This window comes from Mesoplodon densirostris, chromosome 8 (genome assembly GCF_025265405.1).
Source record: "Mesoplodon densirostris isolate mMesDen1 chromosome 8, mMesDen1 primary haplotype, whole genome shotgun sequence".
Lineage (NCBI taxonomy): Eukaryota > Metazoa > Chordata > Mammalia > Artiodactyla > Ziphiidae > Mesoplodon > Mesoplodon densirostris.
The window spans coordinates 24,736,170-24,763,214 of NC_082668.1; the positions used below are offsets into that span (position 1 = coordinate 24,736,170).

The 27,045-nt window shown below is 36.2% G+C and overlaps 1 protein-coding gene across 3 annotated transcripts in view; it reads left to right on the top strand.

The window, feature by feature from the left end:
• Window positions 1-25,055, top strand: part of IKZF2 (IKAROS family zinc finger 2) — a 165,682-nt gene extending 140,627 nt beyond the window's left edge. For 2 of the 3 annotated variants that reach the window (XM_060106264.1, XM_060106262.1), the window contains exons 5-7: window positions 10,209-10,346; window positions 18,440-18,583; window positions 24,331-25,055. In XM_060106264.1, the coding sequence (XP_059962247.1) occupies window positions 10,209-10,346; window positions 18,440-18,583; window positions 24,331-25,055 (1,007 nt within the window). The remainder of the gene's footprint in view (window positions 1-10,208; window positions 10,347-18,439; window positions 18,584-24,330) is intronic. The other variant, XM_060106263.1, reaches the window with a different exon arrangement.
• The last annotated feature ends 1,990 nt before the right edge of the window (window positions 25,056-27,045 follow it).

A 27,045-nucleotide genomic window follows, 5' to 3' on the forward strand; every position in this document is an offset into this window, starting at 1 on the left:
CCTGATTCAGTCTTGGCAGGTTGTGCATTTCTAAGAATTTGTCCATTTCTTCCAGGTTGTCCATTTTATTGGCATACAGTTGTTTGTAGTAACCTCTCATGATCCTTTGTATTTCTGCAGTGCCAGTTGTTACTTCTCCTTTTTCATTTCTAACTGTATTGATTTGAGTCTTCTCTCATTTTTTTCTTGATGAGTCTGGCTAATGGTCTATCAATTTTGTTTATCTTCTCAAAAAAGCAGCTTTTAGTTTTATTGATCTTTCTGTCATTTCCTTCATTTCTTTTTCATTTATTTCTGATCTGATCTTTATGATTTCTTTCCTTCTGCTAACTCTGGGTTTTTTTTGTGCTTCTTTCTGTAATTGCTTTAGGTGTAAGATTAGGTTGTTTATTTGAGATGTTCCTTGTTTCTTGAGGTAGGATTGTAGTGCTATAAACTTCCCTCTTAGAACTGCTTTTGCTGCATCCCATAGGTTTTGGGTCATTGTGTTTTCATTGTCATTTGTTTCTTGGTATTTTTTGATTTCCTTTTTAATTTTTTCAGTGATCTCTTGGTTATTAAGTAGTGTATTGTTTAGCCTCCATGTGTTTGTATTTTTTACATATTTTTCCTGTAATTGATATCTAGTCTCATAGCATTGTGATCGGAAAAGATACTTGATATGATTTCAATTTTCTTAAATTTACCAAGGCTTGATTTGTGACCCAAGGTATGATCTATCCTGGAGAATGTTCCATGAGCACTTGAGAAGAAAGCATCTTCTGTTGTTTTTGCATGGAATATCCTATAAATATCAATTAAGTCCATCTTGTTTAATGTGTCATTTAAAGCTTGTGTTTCCTTATTTATTTTCATTTTGGATGATGTGTCCATTGGTGAAAGTGGGGTGTTAAAGTCCCCTACTATGATTGTGTTAGTGTTGATTTCCCCTTTTATGGCTATTAGCATTTGCCTTATGTATTGTGGTGCTCCTATGTTGGGTGCATAAATATTTACAATTGTTATTATCTTCTTGGATTGATCCCTTGATCATTATGTAGTGTCCTTCTTTGTGTCTTGTAATAGTCTTTATTTTAAAGTCCATTTAGTGTGATATGAGAATTGCTACTGCAGCTTTCTTTTGCTTTCCATTTGCATGGAATATCTTTTTCCATTCCCTCACTTTCAGTCTGTATGTGTCCCTAGGTCTGAAGTGGGTCTCTTGTAGACAGCATATATACAGGTTTTGTTTTTGTATCCATTCAGCCAGTCTGTTTCTTTTGGTGGGAGCATTTAATCCATTTACATTTAAGGTAGTTATCGATATGTATGTTCCTGTTACCTTTTTCTTAATTGCTTTGGGTTTATTATTGTAGGTCTTTTCTTTCTGTTGTGTTTCCTGCCTAGAGAAGTTCCTTTAACATTTGTTGTAAAGCTGGTTTGTTTGTGCTGAATTCTCTTTTTGCTTGTCTGTAAAGGTTTTAATTTTTCCATTGAATCTGAATGAGATCCTTGCTGGGTAGAGTAAGATTGTTTGTAGGTTTTTCCCTTTCATCACTTTACATATATCCTGCCATCCTGCCACTCCCTTCTGGCTTGCAGAGTTTCTGCTGAAAGATCAGCTGTTAACCTTATGGGGACTCCCTTGCATGTTATTTGTTTTTTTACCCTTGCTACTTCTAATATTTTTTCTTTGTATTTAATTTTTGATAGTTTGATTAATATGTGTCTTGGTGTGTTTCTCCTTGGATTTTTCCTGTGTGGGAAACTCTGCACTTCCTGGACTGGATTAGCTATTTCCTTTCCCATATTAGGGAAGTTTTCAACTATAATCTCTTCAAATATTTTCTCAGTCCCTTTCTTTTTCTCTTCTTCTGGCACCCCTATAATTCGAATGTTGGTGCATTTAATGTTGTTCCAGAGGTCTCTGAGACTGTCCTCAATTCTTTTCATTATTTTTTTCTTTATCTGCTCTGCACTAGTTATTTCCACTACTTTATCTTCCAGGTCACTTATCCGTTCTTCTGCCTCATTTATTCTGCTATTGATTCCTTCTGGAGAATTTTAAATTTCATTTCTTGTGTTGTTCATCATTGTTTGTTTGCTCTTTAGTTCTTCTAGTACCTTGTTAAACACTTCTTGTATTTTCTCCATTCTATTTCCTAGATTTTGGATATCTTTACTATCATTATTCTGAAGTCTTTTTCAGGCAGACCTCTTATTTCCTCTTCATTTGTTTGGTCTGGTGTGTTTTTACCTTGCTCCTTCTTGTGCTGTGTGTGTGTCTTCTCATTTTGCTTAACTTACTGTGTTTGGGGTCTCCTTTTCACAGGCTGCAGGTTCGTAGTTCCCGCTGTTTTTGATGTCTGCCCCCTGTGGCTAAGGTTGGTTCAGTGGGTTGTGTTGGCTTCCTGGTGGAAGGGACTAGTGCCTGTGTTCTGGTGGATGAGGCTGGATCTTGTCTTTCTGGTGCGGCCCAAGTTTTTAATGAAACAAACATGAACCCATGTGTTTCGTGAAAATGTGGCTCCTTTCTTGACCATATAATTGAAGTAATGTGTGGCTCAATTTTGCACTATCAGTAGAATTGGGAAGTTAACGGGTCCATTAACATTATTCCTTTTCTTCCAGTTGTAACACACAATTCCAGGGTAAAAAGGTAACTTCTGGCTAAGTGAGGCCGCTTTGGGGTAATGCCAGATTGTTAAAGGCTTCTCTCCCCTCCTGTTCTCCCAGATAGTGATGCTGTGGGTGGCATCTCACACGCTATCTTCAGGCCTGGGTCTGTATTCTTGGGAACCTACTGAGGACATGTTGGGCTCACCCAGCATTTGGACCCCACTGGGGTCTCCCAGGAGCAAGGGTTAACTTCTAGGGTTTCTCCTAACCAGTCGGGATGGCCCCAAACTGACTCTGATCCACTTGAATTTTAAAATCCAGACACACAGGTCAGTTTGAAGTAGAATTGATGTAAAGTTTAAACTGGATCACTGTCCTCAAAAGATGTTATAAACGTACAGTAGTAAACTCCCATACCAAAATAAATACTTTAAAAAAAATTTTACCAGTAATAAATGATACTTCATCCATAGGCTTTTCAGATTTTCATCCCAACATTTCTTGTAAAAGAAAATTAATTTTAACTCCTTCAATAATATAATTAAGATCATTATGGTGGAGTTAAGAAAAGTATTCTTCACTTTGATAAGAAATTTTAACTCAATACCAGACTTAGAGAACATGATGATTTATGAGCTTCTATAGACCATTGTTTTTCAACTTCAGTACATAAGCAACTACCTGGCAGGCTTGTTAAACATAGGGAGATCAGAGTACCTCTCTCAGAAATTCTAGGCCCTAGCATGGTGCCCAAGAATCTGCATTTTAAGAGCACTCCAGGTAATTCTAACATAGGTAGCATGCAGTTCATATTTTGAGAACCACTGCAAATGTTTACACTAAAACATATTTGAACATAGGTAGGGAATGTTGTATTATAACAGACAAATACATAGTAGATGAGAGTAGAATAGAGGGAATATTTAGTTTTACATTTCCACAAATTCCCTTGTCTTACAAATATGTGATTCCTTTTTTGGTGGCTAATCTTTACTAGCATGTCATGCTCCTATTTATCTAAATACAGAGTTAGGGCACACCCTTTCCAGAGCCATAGCATACCAACATTGAAAGTGATACTGTCTGTTGCTGTCTAAACATAATGAAATGAAAAGCTACATCTGTCTCTACTCTTTAAAACTACACTAAAATCACAGTAGACGTTTATAGAAGTATAAACGCATTAAGATCAAAGACAATGGGAAAGGACAGAATAGCAGCAAGAGGAGGATGGGAAGAAGATAAAGGGAGGGGTGGTAATAGACTTCACAAAACAGAAGACTCAGGAACTTACAGTGATTATAGAAGGGAATAAAGGATGAGTAGCAAAGCCATTTGGCACTAGAGAATCCTGAAAAGTCTCTGGACTTGGAAGGAACATGACTGTTGATGGTAGGGATGAAACTCTGGATTGGATATAAAAGGATTTCAAAATCTGAATACAAAACAGGCCACAGAGCCACTCTCACTACAGCCAAGCAACTACAGGAAAATAACATTTATTCTCTGGAGATATTGAATTGGAAAGGTTCTAGCTTAGAGACTTCAGGAAAAGTAGAGAGTAGGGGGAAAACAAAGGACTTAAAGCAGGGACAGTATGTAAAAAACTACAGTTGGACATTTAGATTCCTGGCCCCATATCTTGCCTTACTTCCGGAATACTAATATCTAGCTTCATACCCCCCCCTACCCCCAGGGCTGGAAATTGGAGGTATCTTTTCTAAGGGAATTGAGAGGTCCTAGAGAAAAGACATATATATTTATATTTGGGGGTCTGACAATGAAAAGGTTGCTCCATTACCTGGTCACTCTGCAGTAGTTCACCAGTAGTTCACAAACCTCACCTGTGTTTCCTGAACTTCCAATTAGCTTTTTAGTGCCTTACTGTTAAATATAAATGGACAATAAATATTCAGGCACCAGACATTTAAGGAAAGCCTCCAATACAGACACCAGTGTAAAAAAGAAAAAAAGCGAGAGAAGACAATATAAAAAGAACTTTTTTAAAAAGAAAAAATTATGCTCAGATAAATGTTATTGTACCCATGAAAAAACAGAATACTATTTTTAAGAAAAAGGAAAGAGGTCAGAGAAATTTATATTCGCCAGAAAATATTTCACAGATTCAAAGAAAAAGGTGAGGAATTTTTCTAAAAGTAAACAGGGTAAAAGGATAATTAATACGAGGGAAAAAAGAAATTTCAAGACTCAATCTGGAGGGTCTAACATCAAACTAATAGAAATTCCAAAAAGAGAGGACAGAGATATAGATTATGTTTAGATGGGGGTGGGGTAAGGGGAAGACTATTTCATTAAGTGCCCTTTAGGACTATTTGATATTTTTTTTCAAGTATGGGCATAGTAACTATGGTAAAAAGAAAAATAATTATTAAAGTAAATAAGAAAAGGACTAAGAATGCTAAGGCAAACTAAATCAACATATCATAATTTTAGAATTCGGGAAAAAATTGTTACCTAACAGCAGCAACAAAACTATTATTTTATGTCATGGGGAAATTTCAAGATATATTGTTCAGTAAAATAAGCAAATTGTAAAATACAGCATATAAAATGACCCAATTTCATAACAAAATATATCTTTGCATGCACAGAAAAAATACATGATATAAAAATGTTAAAGATACTTATCTCTAAATGATATAATTATAAATAATTTTTGGTGAATTTAAAATTTTTCTATATGGATGCATTGCTTTTAAAGTTCATAAAAGATTCAGGGAAAACCAGTGAAAGGAAAATATTTAAAGAGTTAGGAAATGATGTCATTCATGAAAACACCACTTATTAGTTCTTGCTGTGAACAAATCACCATGCTAAACTCTTTGGAGGTTACAAAGATATATAAGACATTATTCAGTCTCTCAAGAAGCTCATAATCTAACATGGGAGATCAAAATGAATGTATACATACAGTTGATTCTTGAACAACACAGGGGTTAGGGGCACCAACACCCCCTCCCTTGCAGTAGAAAATCCACATATAACTTCACAGTCAGCCCTCCACATCCACGGTTCCACATTTGTGGATTCAACCAGCTGCAGATCATGCAGTACTGTAGTATGTATTTGTCGAAAAAAAAATCACATTATAAGTGGATCCATGCAGTACAAACCCAAGTTGTTCATGGGTCAGATGTAATCACAAATAACTCAAGAGACAGAATGTTACAAGTTTCCTAAGTGTGAGGACCAATACAGTTACAGTTCTTTAGTAGGAAAGATCGCTTTTGGATGGAACATGGTTAGGGAGATTGGAAGGATGTGTAGGATTTCAAGAGGCAGAAATTATGTGAAGCCATTCCAGAAAGAACTAAGACTCAGAAGTGTAAAAGTGGAAGGTAATCCTGGCTGAATCCTGGGGTAGAAGATGGGATGTATCCCTTGGGACCAGACAGTGTAGAATGCTGAATGCCAGGTACAGGGATTTGAACTTTGTTCAGTGGAAGTGAAAAGTCATTGAAGGTTGTTGAGGAGGGGAGTAAAATAATTACACAAGGCAAGAGAACACCTGGTTTGAAGTATACTAATCTTGCCCAGGTTCATGATAATGAACATTTGAACTAGGAAGTTGGTTCTGGGAGTGAGATGGAGGAATAAACTTCAGCAATTATTTGGATGTGAGAAATGAGGTAGGAGGCAACAATAGTGGTTGCCTTGTCACGAGTCTGGTTTATTAAAACAGTAGTAACGCACAAAAGAGCAGTCAGAATAAAGAAGTAGTTTTGTAGAGGAAGATAATTTTGGATATGTTGAATTTTAGATTTCAGAGGAATATGCATAACGCAATACTCCAAAGGCATTTGGAAGTATGTGGTTGAAGTACAGTCGTTTAGCAAATACATATTGAGTATCTCCTATGTTTAATAACTACAGTAAGCACTATCAATTCCAAATTGAATAAAACATGACCTTTGTCCTCATGACAGAGCTCATTGTTTGGACGAGGGAAACGGAGATCAGATGGATAATTACAATGCAATTATCATAAGTAATGCATCAACAGAATATGGACAGAGCGCTGTGAGAGCACAGAGGGGGAAACTGTGTCCTTGGGTTCACCATGATCACTTTTAAAATGTTTGTGGCAAATAGGAGCTTCCAAACATGGGAAATTATTCTGGGCATGATTTGGACATTTCATAGAAATGAGGGCTTAATCTAGAGGGAAAAGAGGGAGACTACTGTACTGAGAGCAAATCCTGGAGGTACATATATATCTACCAGGTAGGAAAAGATTGAGAAGCCAGGGAGTGAGGATGCAGAATCTGATCCCAGAAGCTAAAACAGGAGATTCAAGACTCCTGAAAGTTTGATAGGGACAAGGACTTAGGAACATTTGGACTGATTAAAGTCTACCGGATTTAGCACTTCAGAGACTACTGATGACTTTTTTTAAATGTTTTTTTTTTTTTAACCCTCAATATAGAACTTTATTAGGGGAGGGGCGATAGAAGGTCCCTATGTTGAAGGTATTACATCATGGAGACCCGGAACCTGGAAAAGATGGCACTGGGGAGTTAAGGGAGCTTTGAGGAGGGGTAGCAGAATGAAGGTGTTTCAGATAGTGAGACTGTGTAAATAATAACATTTGTAAAAAGAGAAGTAGCAAAAGACTGGTCCTTTTCTGTGAATATATATACATATGTTATACATATTAACTCATATAGTTGATACCTATTATACAGTTAAACTCATCATATATAGGGAGTAAATATAAACAATATTTTCATGACCTTGATTTTTAGGAAAAATGGATGTCCATTAAAATTATTGTGGTAATCATTTCATGACGTATGTAAGTCAAATCATTCTACTGTACCCTTTAAACTTATACAGTGCTCTATGTCAATTATATCTCAATAAAACTGGAAAAAGAAAAAAAGAAATATCAAAGAACTGACAGGAAATGGTCTTGTAGGGATAGTAGAGCCATTGGATTTGGAAGGGACTGTTGATGATGCTTGAAAATAATTTTCAAAAGAGTAGCAAGGGCATGATCTAGAATTCGAAGTAGCTAAGAACTTGAGAGTAAATAGAAAGAGATGACAGCAGTTCCCGGAAACACTGTCTCTCCTCCACCCTCCCCCCCATCCCCATTATCTGACTAACTTCTACTTTTTCTTCAGTTATCAGCCTAAATGTTCATACCTCAGGCAGACCTTCCTGTCCAACCTTCTCACACGAAATTGGGGTCCCCATGTTATACTAGCTTACCATTCTTTAGCTCTGTAGAATTTACAATTTGTAATGTATTGCTTGTATATTTGTTAAATATCTGTCTTCCTCAACAGACTGTTGGTTGCATGAGGATAGGCACCATGAGAATTTGCTCTCCACTTTACATTCCCGCCTTGTCCCAGAGTTGGTACCTAGTAGGCTTTCAGTAAAGATGTATTAAATGAGACATGTAGAAGGGTAAGGTGGAACACTTCCAGAACAAATTTCTTGGACATAGAATAGTTATGATATGTCAGAGTCCAGCATGTCACCCAGTATGTGGATTACTGGAATGGAATACAGATGAAGATTTGGGGAAATTGAGGTTATACTTTTAGAGCAATTTACTCAAATATCTGTTATACTCACAGAGAACAAGGATGGGATGAAGAGAGGAAAGAGTTACGTTTTAAACAAATAGATGACAAAATGGGAGAGGCTGAAGTAAAGCAGATGGGATTGAATTCTAAAATGAGGGGAGTAGAAAGTATCCTGTCTTTTCTTCCTTATCTGGGGAGTTGGGAGTTTATAGAGGGTTTTGAGCCAAGGGGAGTGGACAAGAACTATATTTTAATTCAGTTAAAAAGGTGTCAATTGCTTAGAGAAATAAGGGGAAGAAGTATAGGAGGATATTATGTTCACAGTAAAACATAGGTATCACAGGACACAATGCAACAGGACTTAAGAAGGGGAAGACAGAGACAATGGAACTAGTTTATAGTGGGCTGTTAACTACAATGTATATGCTTAACAAGTATTAGTTGCTTAATAGACTTGTTGAGAGAAAATTCATTAGAGACTTTTTGTCATATGCAGCCCCATATCTTGGAATGCAATTATATATAAATATATTTATACTATTTACATTAATATTTTTGACTAAAAAAATATTTTCTTGTATTTTTTATGCTCTCACACAGTGCTATAAGAGTCTTCACAATTTAAAAAGCTACCTGGTTTTTACTTCCCAGAAATTCTTGGTTCTGAAAAATAGAAGTTACTTTGCCTAGTATTTTTAGAAATGACTGATCCTGCCTTAGATAGCTTTTGTTTTTTAAGATGGTTTACAAAAAAACTGTGATTATCAAATAACTGATTTGAATTTATATGCACTTCAAATACAATCTAAAGGTTTGTTTGGGTTTTTTAATCAATGTAGTGAAATTTTTATGCAGGTGTGAATACCTTGTCTTGTTCAAGTATTTCAGTTTCATTTATGACCATTATCCTAGCATGGGTTTGTAAGGGACCTGGAGTTGAGGATGCTATCTTTGACCATGAAAAAGAGTTGTCTATTTGTCCTCTAGGCAAAACAAAATAATTCCTAAGGGAGTCGAATGAGAGCAGCTGACCTGATTCACAATGTGCTTAACTGAGGGCTTTGGCAACAGACCACCTGATGCTTTATGGTTTTCTGTATCCATTCAACACCAAGAATCAATGTGCTCTGTGATACCCTTGTGAATAGTCTTACATTAAAACACACCTCTTTCCCTAAATGTGTTTTGTTTCCTTCTTAATTTTTTAAAGTTGTTTTTTTTTTAATGTGAGCATTGAAGTATTTTACCAGGTATAATGAGATGTGGCTATTAGAAAATAATTCATTTCCTGAATGTGAAATATGTAATTAAGTATCACTATCGTTGTATAACTAAATATGTTAGGGCTTTGGTGATTATTGTTAATAATCCTGACTCAAAGCACCTAGTAGGTTAATAATTCTTGGTAATATAAGAACAGTGCTGACTGATGTAGGAGAATAGGCTGATCTGCCACAAAGTTTTGCATGTGTGAATAGTTATTACTAAGGTGGAAAGAAAAGAGAAACTCTCTGCCTTTATCTGTGCTTTTTCTCATCACCTGAATCCTTTCTAGTCTTCTTGGTACCCATGAATAATCTTTTCATTAGACAATGACATTTCAAGTTATTGGATTTTAGTTTCCTTCAGTAAAATTCTCCATTCTTAGCCCCCTCCCAATAAATAAAAATAATTCTCATCATGTATCTAGGACACTCCTGATTTGTCTTTTGAATGAGTCAGAGCTGAGAGAACTGTGTAAGAGTAAATGTTAGTGTTAAGAGTCAGATAATTTGAAGATCAATCATCAGGCTCTCATGATCTAGGATACAGTCAGAGCATGATTTTGATTCATTATTTCCCCTATCACCAAAGGTACGATCTGCCTTTTCTTGCTATCTTTTAATCTTGGTAGAAGTTTATTATCTTTAATTGCCTCAACTGGAGTGTGGTGGTGGAAGAGATTTAAGTCTGAAAAGCATATAAATGCTTCCTCCAGACTATCAAAAGTTAGCTGGTAATTTTGCTTTGGATGAGACTTGACAGCACACTAATCTTGAGTTCTCTTCACAGTGGGTAAACCTCACAAGTGCAACTACTGTGGACGAAGCTACAAGCAGCGCAGTTCACTGGAGGAGCACAAGGAACGCTGCCACAACTATCTCCAGAATGTCAGCATGGAGGCTGCCGGCCAGGTCATGAGTCACCATGGTGGGTAGCAATGGCATTCACCATTTTCATTCTCCCTTACTGTTTTCGTCGTTTGTTATGGGTTAAATAGTTCTCTCTACCCTTCAGCATGTCTATTTTAGAGCAATTTCTGGTCACACTCACTTTGTATGGCATTATCTTAAGTACTTGAAATGAGTTGAGCTTTGGGACACTTTGCAAACAAGCTATACTGAGTTTTTGTGATACACCCAAATTATTTCTGATAGCATGTGTTTGAATTGCCATCATAGTGGCGGCTGGCCTTGAATACACCAAAGTAAGGTACTCTTTACTCTTCTTTTACATTGGCTGCACCAAAGAGTTCGAGATGGTTTCACATAAGTCTATAGGTTTTTCTAGAAGAAGTAATTGGTTATTTGTGTATTTTCATTTCTCTTAGGTAAGTGATCAGTGATATAATTGAAAATGTCTCCAATCTGTCTTGTGATTTATCTTGGAAGTTAACTGATTTTGCTTTCTACAAGTATGAGGAACAATCTAGACCACAATTAGGTGCCACTTCCCTCCACAAAAATAAAAACCCAAATAAAACATCCTGATCTCCTACAATAGCGGGTAGGACAGCAGTCCCTAAGGTTTATCAATTAATAATTATCTATAACTAAAAAGTTAATGTTAGTAAATCATCCTTTTTAAGGAGAGTTATGAATTTTAATTCTTTAGATTTGGGGCATCTCTTCGGTCCTACTAATTATATTTTTATACTGATTGATTTTATTATTCATACAAATATATACAGAAATGTTAACTTACTGATACATTTATATCTTTCATTTAAAAAAGATTTGCCCAGTATTAAATAGTACAGTTGGGAAATCCTGTAGTCACTTTTAAAATATAAATATCGGTTTTGTACTTATAGGCAGCTCAAGGATTATCTGTGAGGTTTTTGTTTGTTTTACATAGTATGTACTGTGGAACTATGTTTATTGGACAGCTAGTGATTACTTGTTGTTGAATTGGGAATCTTTTATTTTGTTATCCTGAATAATTGAAGCATTTCTTTGTATTGAGGATAGGTTATATAATCTAAAGAATCAGATTTAATTCTATCATTGTTGTGAGTTGAGTCTATTTGTTTTTATATTATTATCAACCAACATTTTTAAAACCGTGTCCATGTTTTAAGTGTTTGTAAATTCGGTACTGCAAGCTTGCATTGCTGGGGCTTATGACAGTAGTGTAGGATCCAGAGCATCGAGGTTAAAATGGTGGACCTAGGAGTCCCACAACTCTGGTCCAGCTATGTGATGTCTGAGTTTGTCACTCATAGGCTTGGTGTGAATTAAAAGTGATTGGATGTACAAAAAAAGAAAAAACCCAAAAAAGTTCTTTTTACTATTTCAGGGCATTAAATATTAAGAAAAAATAAATGTTGCATCCCCTATAAAGTTAAGTTACTTACCCCTGTTAACTTAGGCATTTGAGGTTTCATTTACTTACTGAGCACATTGTTTCTGTTCAACTTGCTGCTTTTAGAGGTGGCTTGAGTCAGGGTAGCTGATGGAGGCATGGGGCATGCCAAAGTTTTCCAAAGACACCTTATGGAACTACTACTAGTTTTTCTGTATAATATTCTCTCATTGCAATTTTGACATTTGACTGGATTATTAGTTTTATTAACTAATTTTTCCATTCACAGTTACTTATGAAACTGTGTTGCAAACACATGTGAATACGAAAAATAGAATCTCTCCTAAAAGACCTTATGTTGTTAGAGTGAGGTAAGGTGTACATAAATAATTATAGTCAACATGTAACTATCTGTTGAGATATTAATCAGCTGTAGAGTAAGTGGTGCCAAAAAGTTTAAACAGGTACATTTTGGGGTAAAAAGACTTCTAAACAACTACAGCCTCAGCATCAACCCCCATTCCCCAGATCACTTAGCCCTTGACAGGCGAAGGCCTTTACAGATGGCTCTGAAACTGGAAGAGTGATGAAAGTTGGAAAGACACTCAGGTACTGGGTAGAGCAGGGGATAAAGCCAAGATGGAGTGTGTGCATGCATGGGAGGGGGCAGGTAGGTTTTGATATCATTTATAGACCCAAATATTTGTTCTTCAATAATGGATGGAGTTTTAACCACATAAGTTTATATTACTACTATTTCAATCTGTACTTTTTCTAGGTATGGTGTAATAATAAATTGAGATTATCCTTAATCTCTGCTTCCTTTTGTTAATATGCTTAATAGAGAATTGACCCTATGAGGTAGGAGTCGATAAATGCCATAAGAGAGACAATATGGATAAAATGCTACTACAGTTCATCATTAACCTTGTCTCATATACATGGCTTGGCATGTGACTCGTTTTTGACAGAGCCACAGTGAAATTCATATTTACACCTTCCCTCTCTTAGAATCCTGTTACATCATATCTGTTATTCTGTCTTTTCTTTCAGAGTATGTAGGGGGGGTGCCACCATTGTGGTCACCCATTAGCTCTTTGAAATTAATTACTATTCTTTCTTTTTCATATCTGACATTGTTATATTTCCTAGCCTTTCTTTCCCAAAACATGTTCCCATGTTGGCTCCTTCTAGTGAGGAAGCATCTGAAGTCAAAGAGACTTTCTTTCACTTCATTCAGGAAATATATATCGAGGGCTTGCTATGTGCCAAGCTCTATGGAATGTTCTGGGAATATAAAGATAAATGGATACAATTTTGTTCTTATATTTGTAGTCTGGTAGGAAATACATAAAAGATCAATAAAATGAAGCAAACACTCTAATAAAGGCATATATACACTTCTCCAGCAGCACAGATGCAGAAGTGACCTAACTGACTGGAGAAGTCAAGGAAAAGCTTCTTAAATGAAGTGTTTGATCCATACACGAGGATGAGAAAAGTTGCATAGATCTGATAGATTCACAGAAACTACACATTCCAGGGAGAGAAGTTTCCATAGGCTAAGACTTGGAGGTATAAAAGAACATTAACAAGTTTCTAGACATAGAACGTAGTTGGAGTTAAAGGGGTGGTAGGAAATGAGACTAAAACAGTAGGTTGTGATGCAACGATAGAGCTTTACATGCTAATCCAGTGTTTGAATTTCATTGGGGTAATCAAATTCCTTCTTCTAAAGAACAGTGTCACCAAATTCCTTCTTCTAAAGAACAGTGTCACCAATGTAGAATAAAGGATAGATGCCTGACTGGAGTGTGAGGAGAGACTAGGCCTGAGAATGCCAAGGAAAAGATGAAGAGAAGCAGCAGGAGAAAAGGATGAAACACTGAAGACATATTTACAAGTTAGAATCAAAAGTCCTCAAGTTTGATGGAAAAGGAGGAAATTGATGACTTGTAGTTTTGGAAATAAAGATAATGATGAATTGGGTTTTATGGCAGATTATCTTATTTGAAAGTTATTTTATGCTCATTTTTCAAGTCTTCTCAGCTTCAAGTAAAAGCTTTAAAAAGCAAAGTATGTAATTAGCTTTTCCTCCTTGCCTGAAGACAAAAATGAAAGTGTGACCCAGAAAGACTGCCAACTTTAAAGCAAGAATATATATTCTTATGCTTGTGTTTTGAATTATTTGGTAAAGGGAATTTCTTTATTGCAAGGATGGAGACAATTGGGAACCTATAAACTTCCTAGTATGCTTGTTCAACCTATTTCCAATGGGTGACAACATTTCCTTCATTAGGATGTTTAGTGAACATCCATTGACTATTCCATTTGTCTCACATCGTAAAGGGTACTAAAGACACAGAGTCAAATAAAATGCAGTCCCTACCTAAGGTCACTTACCAGCTATTGGAAGAAATAGACCAGTAAACCAATAGTTACAGCATTGAGTGATAAGCATCAGATGATAAGCACAGAGGACAGATATCTAAATCATAGTGGGTGTCCAAGAGGAATTTCTAGGGAAAATTTTGTTTGAGTGGGGTTTTGAAAGGCAAAATAGCCAGCTAAATAAATGTAAAAGGGTGTTTCATGTGGAGAGAACAACAGCACGTGTGAAGAAATAGAAGTCTAAAAGAGCATGGTGGGTTAAGGACCTACAAGTACTTATGTATAACTAGAGCCCAGTTGATAAAGGCAAGAGAAATTGGAAGGTGATAAGGCCTGAAAGAGAGGCAATGAACAGGGCATCAAAGACCTGTTGTGCTAGGCGAAGAATTTTGTACTTCACCCTAAAAAGTATTAATTACATTTACATTTGATTGCTAGAAATGTGGGAGATAGATCAGAAGAGTCAAGATAAGGCCAAGTAGTCCATTGCAACAGTCTCCTGATTGGTTGAGTTGGGCTTAGTAGCCAGCAATATGCAGAACAGTTATTTAATTGAGAGCAACTATAGACATAGAATCTAAGATGCATAGTACCTCTATGCATATGTATAAGGAGAGGTGACAGGGAGGAGGGGCAGAAGACTGGGTGAAAGGGAAGAAATCTAGGATTTGCCCAACGCGTCTAGCATGAATGATCAGGTAGATAGTAGTGTCATTCACTGAGATGGAAATCAGGAAAAGAAGAGAAAGTTTGGGGAGGAAAATAGAGATTTCAGTTTTTGAACACATTATCTTTTAGGCACCTGTGAGAGACAGCCAAGTGAAACTATCTAGAAGGAAGTTCAATATATAGATCTCGAGCTCTTGAGAGAAGTCTCAGTAGGCAATAAAGATGTGGGAGCCATCACTATATAGGTAGTAGTCTAAAGTAAGAGATTTTATAAGGTTATATGGGTATAACCTTATATAGAGCATAGAGTAAGACATCTAGAAGACCAAGAACACATTAGGAAGGGGAAGAAAAGAGCAATGAAGCTGAGTAAGACCAGAGGATGGGAAAATGGAAAGAGTGATTTCAAGTATGGGCATTGCCCAATGTTGTCAAAAATATAATTTAGATAAAAGCTTCTTTTGTGTTTTACAACATGGAGAAAATTTGAGACAAAATAGAAGACATCTGTTTTGTTTGCCTGTCATACATGTCATACATGCCCTCATCCTCCTAAAGTTAACAAGACTTCTATTTTCCTTTAGAGAGCTGTCCTCTCTAATCGGCTGAAGCCATGGCAGGACTGTCAGTCTAGGTGCCCTGCCCTCTTCTGGTGGGGGATGGACATGTGACCTAATCTAGGTCCCTCAGACTGTGTCTTCTGGGAATTTGAAATTTGAGTAGGTTGTTTGGCAAAATAGCTATTTAGGGAACACTTGTATGGTTCTATCTTTATGATTAATCAATGTGGTGAGATAATGAAATAATACAAGGGTAACTATTTTTATCCTGGTTATAACTTCAAAAATAAGGAAGCTATTTGGTTATGAAGTTTGTTCTAAGAAGTGGAGTTTGCATATTGGTATTTTCTTAGCCTAGTTGAATGTCTCACAATGCGATTAATGCATTATTGAGTTAACTAGACAACTTGTTTTGTATTTCAAGCAATGTATATCTAGAAATACTTTGATGAGTTGCACCCAGATACATGAAAGCAAATAATTTAGATTAGTTATGTAATATATAAAATGTGTCAGGTCTTTTCTCACTGGAGACCTTAAAAATATTTCAAACTTGTTTATACAAAGTCAACACTCAAATAGTGGCTAAGAGCCTAGGCTCTGGAGTCACACCACCTGGGTTCTACTCATATATTCCCTGTTAACTAGATATAAACACTGAGAAAATACTTCAGTAAAAAAAATTGAAAAAAAAAATGCATTGTAAATCAACTATGCTTCAATTTTTTAAAAAGCATGCTGAGAAAATTACATCTTTGGGTCTTTGTTTCCCCATTTGTATAACAGAGATGGTAATTGTACCTATCTCAGTGGGTTGTTGAAAGCTTAAATAAATTATCAGATGGAAAGCCTTAAAACAGTACTTAGCACATAGGGTGAGTCTGTTGTTGTTATTATTATTGCTGATATGGTAGAAACAAGACTAATGTTTGATATGTAAAGGACTGTTGGTTGTGAAGTAGAAGTTAGATCAGAGCTCTGCCAAAGTCATTGTTTTCAGTTCATATGAGCTTCATTGAACTTGGGACAAATCACTTGAATTGAGGTGGATGTGGTGTGGGACAGTTCCCACACCCAGGTTTCGTTTTGAGTGTTAAATGTGTGCAAATATGAAAATTCAAGGTGAGACTTAGAGCAAAACTGCCAAGTTTTAGACTACTCATTTCAAAACTAATTAGTATATTCAATTTGGGGGCAAACCCTGTTAACCAGTTTTGCTGTTTTTTAGCAAGATTGACAACAACAAACTTTTTTTTCTTTCCTTCTTTCGTTTTGGATCTTGGTTCATGACATATTTTCATCTTTAGTCCATTCATGGCCAGTTTTTCAGTTATATAGTTATTTTTTAATAATGTAGTAAGTGCCTGTGAATTCAACATCTAAAACAGAAGTTAAAATTTTGACAATAATCTGTATCTAATTGCATGGCTCCCCTCCACATCATCACTGCCATTCCATCCTCCTGGCCCCCCTTATTTGAATTCTGTGGTCATTCTTTCTTTGCTTTTCTTTTTAAGTTTTTTTTTTTTTCTTATTTTAGTTGTTGCTAAGAGAGGACATGATGTTGTGTTAATATCTGGGGACATCTTTTTACAGTTGTATATCATGAATTATATCTGTATAGAAAGTGACCTATGTGTTTCTTTGTTTCTAAGTCTCCTCTTGGAATTTTTTTCCAAATTAACATCCAATAATTACAGAATCCCTTGCCATTAAAATAGAGATTGAAGATTGAATTTTTCTGGCCCATCCACCTGGCTATACTAGGTTAACCCAAAACTTAGGTTGAATATGGATGTCTTTAAATATGCTTGAATTACAAAAACATTTTCTGATGCCATTTTTCACTTCTTCAAAATCAGCAACCTGTATTGGTTATTAAATAGGTCACCTGAATTGTGCACTGGATTTTCTTAACTTTCATCTCTTGCTTTCTCACTCTTAGTGTCTGCCCTTATAAAGGATAATACATTGTGTTTCACACAGTGGGGCTATCCCCTTACAAACCAAAGGAGCAGAATAAATCATTTTACAGTGCATGATGAAGAAGTAAAGATATCCTAAAATATGAAACCTTTAGATTTCCAAACAGCGCTGACACAAGTACAATTGGAGAAAGCAACAGTAATCAAGAAATAATAAGTTATGGTCCTTCCTGTGAATATTGGTTTTAATCAACTGATCTGGTCTGTCTCTGATATTACTCTATCTTTACTTAAATGTCCTTTGACAGTATTTTTATTCAAAAACAACTTTTATAAGTTCTGTGTCTACACCATAAATGTCAATATGTAATGTCAATATCTATGAACTAATATATTAGCCCACAGCAACTTAGACAAATGGGATAAAGAGGGAGCAGCACTGGAGACTTTATGTCAAATGAATTAGAGCAGTAGTTTAGTAAGCAAATATGCCAGTTTAGAAATGGATTCTTTTGTCCTGCTTAAGAGCTGTTTTTAAAATAAATTACAACCTTAAAGCTGTCACCGTTTACTGTGCATGGACATGTTTAGAATTGGATCTCCTTCATGAAGACTGCTTTGTGCAGGTATGTAGCTACTGCCAATAGGGATCACAGCTCACTCCGCTCATCAAATAGAAAATCTGTTACAGGAAAATACATGGGTGAAAAAAAACTGATTAAATATTATACTGCTCTTCTGTGTGTCTGTGTAAGGTTTCCTCCAAAACAAATTGACTTACTTAAATTGTTTTAGAAAAATAAACTCTAGAAGCCTTGAGAACAGTGCAGTCTTAAAGTAGTATTGATTTTAATCAATGTTAAAAACACTTTCAGAGGACTAAGATGAGACACAAGAAGAACACGTTGGCCACCAAGAGTGGCAACAGTTTATGTCATTGATCTGAGAGAGACTCGGATAAAAACAAATCCTCTGTGTGTGTGTGTGTGTGAGTATACACACACTAGTGTTAAAAGTATACTTTAACACTAGAGGTTATTCTTTCTACTTAACTTTTATTCAAGCATACTAGCTTATGTTTGTATAACACATATTGAGATGGCAAGTCCAGCTTTGTATCTTTTTAAATGTTGAAGAAATTATCAGATTACATTTTTTGTATGGTTTTATATAGTACCTCCTATGGAAGATTGTAAGGAACAAGAGCCTATTATGGACAACAATATTTCTCTGGTGCCTTTTGAGAGACCTGCTGTCATAGAGAAGCTCACAGGGAATATGGGAAAACGTAAAAGCTCCACTCCACAAAAGTTTGTGGGTAAGCATTACAAAGGGTTTTATTTCTGTAAAACTTGATTTTAATGAGCAAAGGCATGTTCCCATGTGCTAGAAATATATATTGGTGTATTTCAGTTCATGAAGTAAATGCCCATCTCTTTACTCCATTATGCCACTCCATGTGTACCGCATTTACACACACACACACACACACACACACACACACACACAACACACACCCTTAGGCATATGGGCCTAAGAAATAGAAATGAAGGAACGAGTGATAGTAATCAATTGCTTTCTCAAAATGAAATATTATATAAAGTGAAATAACAATACTTAAGGGAAATGATGAAGCCTACTAGCCAGTTTTGTAATCTTTTTAAATTTGCATTAGCGCCAGGTTTTTAAGCTGTTTTCTTTACACAATGTTAATGCTTTTAGTATTTAATCTAGAATGAAAAGAAATCTTTTTTAAAAAAATTCTGCATTAAAATACATAATGCAGCAGCCTACATTCAAGATGTTTCATATTTGGATCTATAGTTCATATTTTGATCTTTGTTTTCATGTAGCCTACAGTTTTGAACTGAAAAGATTAAATGTGATGTGTTAGACTTTCCTTTTTCATTTCCAAGCCCTCAGATATTCTTTGATACAGTATACAGAATGATGCCAACTCTGAGTGTAAGTTGTAAAGTATCTCTGAGGATACAGAAGCATCTAGTTTTTAAAAAAAAAAAACTGAATGAATAACAGATTCAATATAAAGAATTATCACTATATATGTAATATATATTCTTATAGACTTACATAGAGTAAAAATTAGAAGAGATAAAAATAAACAGATTCTCACATTCTAGTGTCAAAATGCATTATAGAACATCCTTGTGAGGGTTGAGTAGTGACTGAGAGAAAATCTTTTCTTTGGTTATTTCAGGGAGGAAAGGGTGATACAATTGTCCTACTCCAATAAACACTTAGAGAAGATTTCTTTTCAATCTAAAATTAAAGAACTAACAAATCACCAAAATATCACTTTAAGACAAGCTGGAGAGATTAACTGACAAAGTTCATTGAAGGAATGCTGAAGGGTAGCCCCAAGGATCATAGTTTATACTAGGTCAGTTTAAAACTAGCCCCTGAGAGTATACTCAGATCTGCCTTGGGCCCTAAGTTACTTTTATTTCTCTGTGTCTCTTTCTTCCTGTTTATAAATAACTTTTTAAAAGTGTCATTCATCTGTTTTTAAAATTAATTTGATGGATGTCCATTAAATGTCTATGTCTCAACTAGAGACTAGTATAGTTGGAAAAATATGAAATTTATTGCTATTCTATTTTCTGAATTTACTTAGTTCTGCTCTTTGTAATATTTTCATGTTTCCTTTGACTTAGTGATGCTACTCTCGATTTGACTACATTCCTTAGAAAAGGGTAGATTTTTTAAAATTACATTTTGATTCTATAATAAGGACATTAGATTTTTATTAGAATTTGATGGTATTTTTTCTTTATTTGGATTCTATCCTAGTGGTAATACACAGTTGACCTTTGAACAACATAGGGGTTGGGGCAGTGACCCTCATACAGTAGAAAATTTGCATATACTTTACAGTTGGCCCTCCTTATACACAGTTCCTGCATATCCACTATTCTGCATCCATGGATTCAACCAACCATGGATCATGTAGTACTATAGTATTTACTGTTGAAAAAGTCCTCCTATAACTGGACCCGTGCAGTTCAAACCCATGTTGTTCAAGGGTCAACTGAATAACAAACAATTGCATAGTAACTGTTTTTATGATGTCTTTTGAAGTGAGAAATTTCATCATTCCACACTTATTGTAAATTTCTTTTTATCATGTCCCTCAGTTAAATATTGTTCTTTGATTTTATCAAGCCCTCTAGGCCAGTGATCCTTGAATTTTCTGTATATGTTTCCTCCTCTCCTTTCTTATTCAGTTTAGATTCTATGACTCTGTCATCTTGTTGTCCTTCTATCTTTCTCCTAGTAAAACCCCACTCTCTAATGGAGCCAACTGAGCCTCTTTTCCACATCTACATAGCTGCTAGTAATTTTAGAGAAAATCCCACAGCCTTATGAATTGGCATCACTGTAAATAAATGAGTAACTGATCTCAAATACCGGTTGTCCCATCCCTACTATATAGCAGCAGCCTTCCTTTAATTCGTCCCTGAATAGCTTTCTCTCCTACTTGCCACTTTGGGCATTTTGACCTTTCTCTACTCTCCCAAAACATGGTATCTCACTCCTTGGTGATATTACATCTAGATTCATAGGAAATAAAATCAGTTGAAATGATTTCAGTATAATATCACTAATCCTGTAGGATCACGTGCATTCACATGAATACTTTCTTCTTTCATTGATGAAAGAAGCATCCTTCTTTCTGATTAATTCCTCTTCTTGTGCTCTGGAATTCTCCTATCCCAGCCCCCAGATAACTTACACTATTATTTTCCCCCTTTCTCACATATATTTTTAACCTCTCCCTTCTATTGGCATTTTTCTTTTGGCATTCAATGTGATAAACTCTCATGATTAAAAAAAAATCTAACCCCAAACCCAGGTCTCTTTCCAGCTACCTACTTTCTCCTTCTCTTCAAGGATGTAGTTGTTGAAAGAGTTCTCTATACTTGCTTTCTATAAGTTCTTTTTGTCTACTCATTCCCCAGTCTATACAACCTGGCTTTCTTCCTTGTGCTCTGCTGAAATTATTCTCACTGAGGTGTCCACTAGCTTCAGAGTGTCAAGTCCAGAGGAACCTTTTTAGACCATCTTAAACCTAGAGAGCATTTGCACTGCTGAATAGTTAGTCCCTTTGGAAACACTTTCTTTCCTTGGTTTCTATGACATTGATCTTTCTTACATTTCTTCCAGCTTCTCTGACTGCTCCTTCTCAGTCTTTTTTTATGGATTTTACCCCAACAGTTATCCAAATGGGACAACAGTAGTAATGGAGGCCTCAATTCATATGCCTAAATATTTTAATATTATCAATCAGGCTTAAAAACTATTGTGTTCTAACCTCCTAATCTGGAAGACTGAGTTTAAATAAATATAGAATTCTCAGACTCCTTGGAGTTCCACATCAGACCTTGGAGGCATGAGCAGAACCACCACTCCCTGACCTGCAGCCAGGCCCCTCTTTTAAACCCACTCCTGATTCTTTCCAGTAGCAAAAAGGGGCCTTATGCACATATGTGTAGACTTTAGTCTGCACATCCAAGTTCTTTTCACATCGCACCCCACACACAGCACACAAGAGTAGTGTAATGACCGTTCTTCAGATCTAAGAGTGTACATACCGGCAGCACAGTTGGTACTCAGGAGAATGGACCCTATGAAGAGGACTGTGCGACAATTGGTGAAAGCTCCCAGCCATTTGGAGAAGGAATTCTGGGGTCCTGGGTACCTAGAGTATGGTCTAGTGTGTAAGCTCCAGGTAAGCACATTCCCTTGTCCCTGTACATTCCTTATTCCGTGAGGAACAAGGCCCAGGGCTCTCTAAGCATGGGGCTCAAATCCCACTTGCCCTAGTTTATGGGCAGGCATAAAAATCTTGATGTTCTTCCAGGTTCTATTTTTGACCTTCTCTTTTTCACACTTTACCTATGCCTGGGTGATATCATCTATTCCCACGGCTTCAGAAGTTACTCTCTATCAACTGATGACTCTCATATCTATATCTCAAGCCCAGATCTCTCTCCTGAGTTTGAGACTGTATCTCAGTACTTATTAGACATGACTTATCACTCATAGTATTCCCCAATCTGAATTCACCATATTTTCTATCCCATTGCTATCCACTAATTTCCCCAGTCCAGAAACCTGGGCTCCATACTTAACCTCTTTTTCTCATTCTCTGTGTCTAGATAATCACCAAGTTCTAGCAACATTTTCTAAAATTCTCTCCATTCCATCGAATTTTCTCTGTTTCCACTGCCACTCTACTAGTTGAAGCCACCATGATCTCTACATCTCTACAGCAACAACTTCCTAAACCATCTTGCTAAATAAATATCTAGTTTCTAGTTAAGTCACTTCCCTGTTTAACCCTTTCAGTTCTTACTGCTCTCAGGATAAAATTCAAATTCCTTAATTGTTGAATGAGCCTTATATTATCTGATGCCAACTTTCTCATCTATTTCCATTCTCAGCCATATGCAAAGTGTAAGTAATCCCTAGAATGCGTCATGCCCTCTAGCCTCTGAGCCTTCCTACCAGCTGCTCCAACCCCCACCATTCCTTTACTTGGCTAATATTTGTCATCACATTCTTCTCTCTGATGTCACTTTCTTCAAGAAGTTTTCTTTTACTATGAGTTACCAATCCCTCTTATTTGACCCCATACCACATATCACACTGTATTATAAAGATCCCTAAATTGTTGTCACTCCCTTTAAACTGTAAACTCTTTGAGAATATAGATTAGGTTTGTCTAGCTTAACTTTTAAACTCTTGACGTTGCAATATCTTAATTGTATGCTACAAGATAACTACTCATCATATTTTTTCTTCTATTTTCATTACTCTGACCATTACCTTCATCTCATTTGGGGGACATTTCTTCAAACCTGTAACAATACTAGCCACATGGAAGTATTTTTCCAGAATACAGTTCTATGGATCAGCATCACATGTTAGGCACCTACAACAACATACTAAACGTTTATAAGAACTTCACATATATTTTAAAGAAGCATTTATCTGTAAGATTTACCTATCAAAGTAACTAAGTATTAGAAGGAGAACACATTGTTTTAGTGGCAGAAGTTTTCAAAGATAAAATATTCTGTCCAAAGCTGGCAATATTTGAAGGAGAAAAATTTAAACTACTATTTCATGCACCAGACTCTTTTATAGTTAATATTAGATATTATGTTGAAGTAAAATACTGAAGTAAAATTAAATTAGTTGAAGTAAATGTTAAAGGGAAAACTACAAATATCCTTCAGTCAAGAAAATGTATAGAAAACTAACAATGGGTATACATACATACCAGCACCATTGTACATGTGTCTAAATAAGAAAGGGTTGATGCAAAAATGAATAATTATCCATTTCAAGAAGCAAAACAATGAAACATAGTATTTTCCAAGTTTATAATAAGTGCTTTGGGAAATATCCTATTTTTATATAGCCCTAAATTTCATTCAGTTTATCAGACAATATCAGCTTTTAACAGTATTTTACTTGTGGCATTTAAAACTTTTCCAGAATGACATGTATTAGATCTATAATCTTTCTCTAATATAGCAGCTAAATCAACCAAATTAAGCCTACACAATTGTGAGATAACAAGTGTTATAACCAGATCACTCTCGCTTTTATGATCTTTGAGGCTTGGTCACTGATGTTTAAAGTATGCAAAAACAAGTATAATCTCTGATTTACTTTCACCTGGTATTTCTTCTTTCTCCTATAGTGGCTGAGCTCTAGACAAGTGGGCATTTTAATAGAGAATGGAAATAACACACAATTATAACTTTCAGGCTAGATGCATTTTCATGGTGGCATTAGAACAAGTGCAAATGGCTTGTGACATTTTTATTACTAATCCTTTTTGTAGGTGAAGAGTATTTGTGAGTCTCAGCAGAATTAAAGAGCTTAAATACTTGATCTAAAGAATAAGAGATACCATATTATGGAAAATGGAAGTGATGAGTTAACTTTGTACTTTTATATTTTTAGTCCAACCACTTATTTTGTTGTGTTCTTTTTTTCCTTTTTTTACTTTTCTCCCCCTCTGTCTTTCAGGGGAAAAGCTCATGCGATTCAGCTACCCAGACATTCACTTTGACATGAACTTAACATATGAGAAGGAGGCTGAGCTGATGCAGTCTCATATGATGGACCAAGCCATCAACAATGCAATCACCTACCTTGGAGCTGAGGCCCTTCACCCTCTGATGCAGCACCCACCAAGCACAATCGCTGAGGTGGCCCCAGTTATAAGCTCAGCTTATTCTCAGGTCTATCATCCAAATAGGATAGAAAGACCCATTAGCAGGGAAACCTCCGATAGTCATGAAAACAACATGGATGGCCCTATCTCTCTCATCAGACCAAAGAGTCGACCCCAGGAAAGAGAGGCCTCTCCCAGCAATAGCTGCCTAGATTCTACTGACTCAGAAAGCAGCCATGATGACCACCAGTCCTACCAAGGAAACCCAGCCTTAAATCCCAAGAGGAAACAAAGCCCAGCTTACATGAAGGAGGACGTCAAGGCTTTGGATACCACCAAGGCTCCTAAGGGCTCGCTGAAGGACATCTACAAGGTCTTTAATGGAGAAGGAGAACAGATTAGGGCCTTCAAGTGTGAGCACTGTCGAGTCCTTTTCCTAGACCATGTCATGTACACCATTCACATGGGTTGCCATGGCTACCGGGACCCACTGGAATGCAACATCTGTGGCTACAGAAGCCAGGACCGTTATGAGTTTTCATCACACATTGTTCGAGGGGAGCACACATTCCACTAGGCCTTTTCATTCCAAAGGGGACCCCTATGAAGTAATGAACTGCACATGAAGAAATACTGCACTTACAGTCCCACCTTCTTCAGATGTTGACATACCTTTTTTTTTTTTAATATTATTACTGTCATTAATTCTTATTTTGTGGATGCAGTGTCATTTGCTCTGCCTAATTACAATAAGGAAGAAACAGAAGAGAGAAGGGATGGGATATTGTTTCTTGACAACTTGGCTTGTTTATTTTATGGGAATTAAAGAGCAGTTCATTTCTGCCATGCACAGATGTTAAGGCATATCATGCTTTGAGAAAAAAATAATCACTTGATTCATAAAGATTCACCTACGGATTCTAATTTGCCACTGATGTTCAGGATTACGATTGAAGGCAGGAAAGATTAGCGTTTTCTGGGTAGGACTTTCACAGTTTAAAATGGGATAAGTAATTTTACTGTTCAAAGAAGAATTTGTTTCAAAATGTAAACTGTTTTTTTTGTTTTCCCTCTAGAGATCATGGAACACAAACACATTATTTTCAGTGATAACTCCCTGGATGAGTTGTTGTGGGTTCTATGTTTACTTCCCCTATGGAATTTATAATACGGTATGTTGTACACTGTACCATATAGCAACACTTTTAAACTACAGGTAGTTAAGGACAGCTACAAATACATCTGAGGTCCTAGGATCTTATTTTTCTAAACTTAAGCACTGTTTTTCCATAGTTTTGATGACTGGCATTTTATAGACACCCTGGCAGCCTTACTTTTAACACCTTTAATGAATAGTATTTTTATCTAGTTTTCAGAATAACATGGTCTAAGAGTGGCTAAGAGGCAGTCAATAGTTTCCAGAAGGGACCTCTGCTTTTCTTAAATTTGTTTGGGATGTTTTCTTTTAAAGTTGTAATGTGATGGCAGCATAGTACATGTATCTGTTTCTAAAAGTATGCTTACGATTGTCACTTTATCAGCATTTAATCAGTGTTAACCAGTCAGCAGAAAAATATAATTAGGCTAACAGCAGGGGGGAAAAATCCACTCAGAGATCCCTTTTCTGGTATTTCTCTTTTCACTGGTTTTTCTCAAGCTGTGACTACCCAGTGTTTTGTCCATAGTCTGTTCGTCTTTTACTCTTCTAGTGGAAGGTCTATAAAAGTCTTGCCATAGGCTATTTCTTTCAAAATCTCCTCAGAGCAATTGCTAATTTGACCTGAATGTGGTAACTTGAACCCCATAAGATTATGGAACTAGGGCTATTTATTCTAGTATTTCTTCAATAATAATATTTACCACTTTTTGGTACAAGGAAAAGGGAACCTCTTTGTAACCGGTACATTAACTATAGATAAGACAGAAAAGCAAAACTTATTTTTACCTTTCTTGGAGTCCAGAATGTGACTGAACCTCCAAGCTTAAGTGTCCACATCCACATTTTTCTGTCTCAAAAACATGCAACTATTTATAAGTTCTGGTCAGAAATGAATCTCAATCCTCGACTACAGAATTTTTCTTCTTTTAATTCATACATATGTTGCCATATTTCATGTACAGAGTTTAATTTCTTTTATATGGGCGCTCCTCTGCTTTTTCTTTGCAGTCTAACAGCACTAGAGGGGAGGAACTGAATGAAACTGATTAAATTTTTTCTTGGGGGGCACCCTTGGAGGGGGAACTTACTGTTTGTGTTTATGGAGGACAGGCCTGACCATGACTGGATTATCTGATAACCATGTCTGAATACTAAAATTACATTAAGCTGATAACCGCTGTTAAAAAAATTCATCACAGGGGATGCTGAAACTGTGTTTCTTAATGATGCAAGAATGATGTGAGAATTAGCAAGACTAGAGAACTGTGGACAGATAGGCAGATCTGGCCCCAGTACTGTTCTTCACTCATTTTCTAGTTTACCATCTGCTTATGTAAGCAGCTTCTAAGCACTGACACAGCTAGAGCTAGGCAAAAATGGTTACAACACAACTCTCTTTTTTTTTTTT